This window comes from Leptopilina boulardi, unplaced genomic scaffold (assembly GCF_019393585.1).
Source record: "Leptopilina boulardi isolate dan_hultmark-lab unplaced genomic scaffold, ZJU_Lbou_2.1 LbouV2_179, whole genome shotgun sequence".
Lineage (NCBI taxonomy): Eukaryota > Metazoa > Arthropoda > Insecta > Hymenoptera > Figitidae > Leptopilina > Leptopilina boulardi.
Window position 1 is genome coordinate 1,890,026 of NW_026137728.1, and position 6,090 is coordinate 1,896,115.

Here is a 6,090-nt window from a genome sequence, read left to right on the forward strand (position 1 = left end):
TTTTCCTCAATTTTTAAATAACCGAATTTTTAATTAACATAATTTAAAATTACAAAAGTGTTAATAAACCGAATTTAAATATTTCAGAATTTTTAAAAAACCGAATTTTTATAGTTCCAAATTTTCAGTTTACACAATAAAAAAATAATCGAAATACCATTGGTTATAATTTGTATGTTCTCGAATATTAAAATTACAGAAAATGAAAAGAGCAGAAGTTTCACTTGACAGACTTTCTGTTCAACCTAATTGCGATCGGACAAAATTTTAAGAGAACAGAAATATCAGTTAACATAATTTCAATTTTGCAGAATTTTTAGTTAACATAATTTAAAATAAACAGAAATGTCATTTGACATAATTTTTATGTTCTCGAATTTTAACTTTTCCGAAAATAAAAATAACAGAAATTTAACTTGACAGACTTTCTATTCAACCTAATTGCGATTGGACAGAATTTTTAGATAACGGAAATATCAGTTAACATAATTTCAATTTTGCAGAATTTTTAGTTTACATAATTAAAAATAAACATAAATGTCATTTGTCATAATTTTTATGTTCTCGAATCTCAAATTAACCGAAAATAAAAACAGCAGAACTTTCATTTGATAGAATAAATCCATTGTTGATGATTGTTTAAACAATGAATACACAATGGATTTGGTATGTCAAGTGAAACTTCTGCTGTTTTCATTTTCGGTTAATCTGAGATTTGTGACCATAAAAATTCTGACAAATGGTGTTTCGGTTGTTTTTCAATTCTGTAAATTAAAAATTCGGCAAAATTAAAATTATGACAAATGATATTTCTGTTTTCTTAAATTTCTGTCCAATCACAATTCGGTTGAACAGAAAGTCTGTCAAGTTAAATTTCTGTTATTTTTATTTTCGGAAAAGTTAAAATTCGAGAACATAAAAATTATGTCAAATGACATTTCTGTTTATTTTAAATTATGTTAACTAAAAATTCTGCAAAATTGAAATTATGTTAACTGAAATTTCTGTTCTCTTAAAATTTTGTCCAATCGCAATTAGGTTGAACAGAAAGTCTGTCAAGTGAAACTTCTGCTCTTTTCATTTTCTGTAATTTTAATATTCGAGAACATAAAAATTATAACCAATGGTATTTCGATTATTTTTTTATTGTGTAAACTGAAAATTTGGAACTATAAAAATTCGGTTTTTTAAAAATTCTGAAATATTTAAATTCGGTTTATTAACACTTTTGTAATTTTAAATTATGTTAATTAAAAATTCGGTTATTTAAAAATTGAGGAAAAAGTAGGCGTCTCTAAATAAATGGAGGGAGTTGCAGACATTTAAGGCCATGTGGGCAAAAGACGTTTTTTTGTGGTTTCTATCTTTCTCTGAAATAAATAATGATTTCGGGTTAAAATATTCAAGACTTGATTTTGGAGGGTGCAAAGCATAGGGCTGTTCTCCTCATTTACGTAAAAATAATAAAAATAAAGCAATAAATAGTAAAATAATGTATTTAATCATAGTTCATTCAGCGGCCACTCGCTCGAATTGGCGCTGTTTACTGGAGCACTGACACACTCAAGCAACGTCTGTGTATGCGCCGCCATCTTTTTTGTCATTTTCGTTTAAAAATTAAACTTTTTAAAATTAGTTTTTAAATAATTTAACGCAAAATTAAGTTTTTTCAGGAGAACAGCGCGGTGCATTGTACCCAAATCTATCAACCCTCAAAATTTTAGCTTGAAATCTTTTTTCATTTTAGAGAAAGTTGGGATATTGCAAAACACATTTTCCCATACTAGGTCACGTGGGTTTCTCCCACATGTCGTTAAGGAGCTTTTATACCTCAAATTTCGATCAGATGAACATTATTTCTGGACTGTGAAAATGCGTAAAAAGTCATTTTCACGGCGGGTATTTTTGAATTGTTTTATACAAAAAATGTTTTTTTAAGAATTTTTTATTTTATATCCGCCATTTTGAATTTTGACAATTTAACATCAGATTCGTCATCAGCGACCCAAAAAACCCCTAGATATCAAGGTTTAAAAAAAATTTAATAACTTTTTAAAATTTTGACCGCCATATTGAATCCGCCATTTTGAATTTTGAAAATCTGACATCAGATTAATAATCAGCGACCCCGAAAACCCCTAGATACCAAGTTTTATAAAATATTAATAATTTTTAAAAGATATCTTGTCACTTTTTATTTAGGGGCTGTTTTCACCCCTAAAAACCACAAATGACTTGATCTAGCAAAACGGTCAGACACGGGTATTTTTTTTTTGGGTCCTAGTTTCCAAAAAAGTTGGATTTTTTTGTGGGTCAAAAAAAAGTTGAATTTTGTCGGACGGTGTAATTATTGATGAAAAAAACATTCACAAAGTGTCTAAAATGAGGACATATGGGAAATTAGAATAATTTTTATCTTGGTAAAAGCTGTGACTATATTATATATATATATGTGTATTTCAAAACATGATCGCTATTATGTTTCTTTTAATTTGAACTTGAAATCACACCTGCGTGTCCTAAATTTCAGTTATTTGATTAAAAAAAAAAACAAATATTACTGATGAATATAGGTCAAGGCTGTATTAAAGTAAAATAAAATTTATTAAACAAAAATCCCGTATAACACGGAATATTCCATTCACATTCCGAGAATATTCCATCCATATTCCAGGAATATTAAAATGTCCGACCTACGGAATATTCCACTGGAATATTGAGGGAATATTCCATTGGAATATTGATGGAATTTTTCATTGAAATATAGAAGGAATATATTCCGTTGGAATATGAGAGGAATATTTCCATCAGAATATTCAGGGAATATTTAATTAAAACATTGTACGAATATTTTTTTCGGAATACGCATTTGAAATTTATGAAAAGTTAATCAATTATTTGAAATTTTTATTTAAAAACTATTTTTGTAATGTTTCAAAATTTAATTTGCAGAATTAATTTATATAAATTCTACATAACTGAACGTATTTTATTTCAATGAAGACAAAATTAAAAAAATTGATACGTAGAAGGTAGAAACATTATAAAATCAGTAATAATAATTTGATTTTTTATTATTAAAAAAATATTCGTACAATGTTTCCATTAAATATTTTTTTAATATTCTGATGGAATATTCCTCCAAAATTCCAACGGAATATTCCTCAAACATTCCAACGGAATATTCCCTCAATATTCGAGTGGAATATTCCGAAGGTCGGACATTTTAATATTACTGGAATATGGATGAAATATTCCGAATATTTCAATGGAATATTCCATGTTATTGGAAATGAAAAATTAAAACTAATACCGTAATTTTCTATTTCGGTGTATCAATTACGGTGACCAAAATTATGTGTATTTTGAAGATACTTTGCCCACCGCTAATTGGAGCAAATGGAAATCTTAAAAATGTTTTAATTACGGCGAGAGAAAAAATTTGATCTCAAATAATTTTTTAATCATTTTGCAGAAGTAATATATTAAATATAATGGTAATAAAAGTTATTTTTTATGAACGCGCTGTAATTGGTGCACTCACACTATATATTTCATCAAAAAATATTATTTATATGAAATAGGTATGTGATACCGAAGATATTAAACTTTTATAATTAATTAATTTTTAAATTTAATAATATGTTAACTTTAATTTCTCTGTGCAATATATGTTAAATTTTACCTTTGATTTTAATTAATTTTAATATAATTTTGTTTACAATCGACACCGTAAATTATACTACGCATTGTTATGTTAATTTTAATTAAGAAATAGTTTGTACTATTATTATTTGGCAATGAAAACTAATAACACAGGTGTATTTAATACTGTACTGCACTATAAATAAGAAGACTCGATATCTAAAATTATTACTGAATTGTACTACTAAGTTGTACAAAAAAACACTAAGTTGAGCTATTGTTATTTTATATTAATATTATTTCTTATTTTCACGATGACTCGACTTTTAATAGGTAAGTAAATATTGTTTAATATCTATAGATTTATTCATAATTATTTTACATTTATCATACATTGCAACAAAAAAAAATCTACTATGTACCCTGGAAACAATTTCAAACCCTCAAAAGTTGGTTCCTTTCGCCGATTTTTATTGCAATTTGTTCGAGATACCTATATATACCTCACTGAACATTTTCCAAAAAGAAAAAGCTGTTTTTTATTTCAATTTTTGTGTTTTTAGCTACGAATTTAAAAATTTAAAAATTTCAGTAAAATTGGAACCTGGCAACTTTCAAATTTAAGGCAGAGGAAACCTAGAACATTCGGAAAACTGTAGACCTTCAAAACAATCTGGCATTTTTTTTTTAAGTTTTCAGTGTCGAATTTTAAAAATCTAACGACAATTTTAAAGTTAACCGAAATTTTCCATAATCATTTATATTTTTTCAAAATTTTCGATTAACTTTAAAATTATCGTTAGATTTTTAAAATTTGACACAGAAAACTTAAAAAAAAAATGCCAGATTGTTTTGAAGGTCTACAGTTTTCCGAATGTTCTATAGAATTCCTTCTGCCTTAAATTCGAAAGCTGTCTCCAATTTTATTGAAAATTCCCTATATAAGAATTATTTTTTTTTCTTCAGTAATTTTGTGAGCAATATTTGAATTTAATTAGTTTATATAATCAGAAAAATCATTTTTTTTAAATTCGTATCTAAAAACACAAAAATTGAAATAAAAAAAAAAATTTGATTTTTCTGTTTCCATAGAATACAGCGTGTACTGTAATGTTGAATTAATTATATTATACATTATTTTTGTAGTCTTAGCTGTTGTTTCCTGCATTGCAATTGTTGAATCGAAAATCTTTAAAAGCTGTAAAGGAAATATAACAGCTCCTACTGATGTCAGAATTGCCGGATGTGATTCCTCTCCTTGTATATTAACAAGAGGCACCTCATTGAAACTGGAAATGGATTTTGTCGCAAGTAAGCAATTTTAATACCATAAAATAAAAATTTGAAAATTTTAAATAAAAAAAAAACTTTAACTTCTTGAATAAGAAAATTTTAAAGAACAAATTGTATTTTTATTTTATATATATTAACATTATATATTATTTATTTTTTAGCTACAGCAACGGATAAATTAAAGCCAAAAATGTATGTAAACGTTGGTAGAAGTAAAAAGAAATATTACCTAAACATTGGAACAGAAAATGTTTGTGATTCTTTACAAAAAGGCAAATGCCCTTTAAAGATAGGAGATACAGTTACAGTAGCTTTAGAAAAGGCAATACCTCCAACGACTTATTTAGTAAAGAAAGCTACTGTTACGTTTGAACTTTCCGACAGTAATAATGAACAATTAGTTTGCTTACAAGTTAAGGCAAAAGTAGTAAGGAATCCAAATGAATTGAAATGAATTAACTTTTTTTGGCAAGGTCCAATTCGTAATTGAAACTAAGTAAGATTTAGTGAAACCCTTTGTATATTCAATTCAATTCGTACCAAAATGAGTTTTCATCGGTTGAGAATTCAAATAAAATGACCAACTCGTCTGTTGAATTTGTGCTGATGATTTGAAAAAACAAAGCTTATTTATTATTTATGTATTTATTATATTTATTACTATGTTGTATATAGTTCAATTAATAAAATCATTGATCATCAGTATTGTGATATGTTAACAATGTGAAACCAGTAAAATTACTCTAATTTAATTGCGATTACCCTAAATTATGTTTTTTAATTTATTAAATTTGAAAAGATAGATAAAAAATGAGGGATATAAAGGATTTTATAGAGATGTGCGAATAGTTCGAGTTCGAATTCGAACTATTCGAAGATTTCAAATCAGCTACAGTTCGAATTCGAATCGAAAATTTTTTATATTTCACAAGCGAAAATTTACAACCGGCGCAGTGTTGCGCCAGTACTGGCAATTACTGGCAAAGTACTGATCGCCAATATTGAACCAATACTGGCATATATGTTTGGGATGATAACGTTTATTAGTACTGGTCATTAGTAATGGCTCAGTACTGGCGTTCAGTACTGGTTAACCAGTAAACTTGGTTGTATCTTTTTCTATTGCAACGTTTTGATGCACATAAGTTATAT

General features: G+C 26.8%; 1 protein-coding gene across 1 annotated transcript; it reads left to right on the plus strand.

The window, feature by feature from the left end:
• Positions 1-3,895: 3,895 nt before the first annotated feature.
• Positions 3,896-5,665, plus strand: LOC127277784 (uncharacterized). The gene is made up of 3 exons (XM_051299157.1): positions 3,896-3,978; positions 4,792-4,956; positions 5,100-5,665. Exons 1-3 carry the CDS (start codon positions 3,960-3,962, stop codon positions 5,390-5,392), a joined length of 477 nt encoding a protein of 158 aa, XP_051155114.1. The 5' UTR covers positions 3,896-3,959; the 3' UTR covers positions 5,393-5,665.
• Positions 5,666-6,090: the final 425 nt, after the last annotated feature.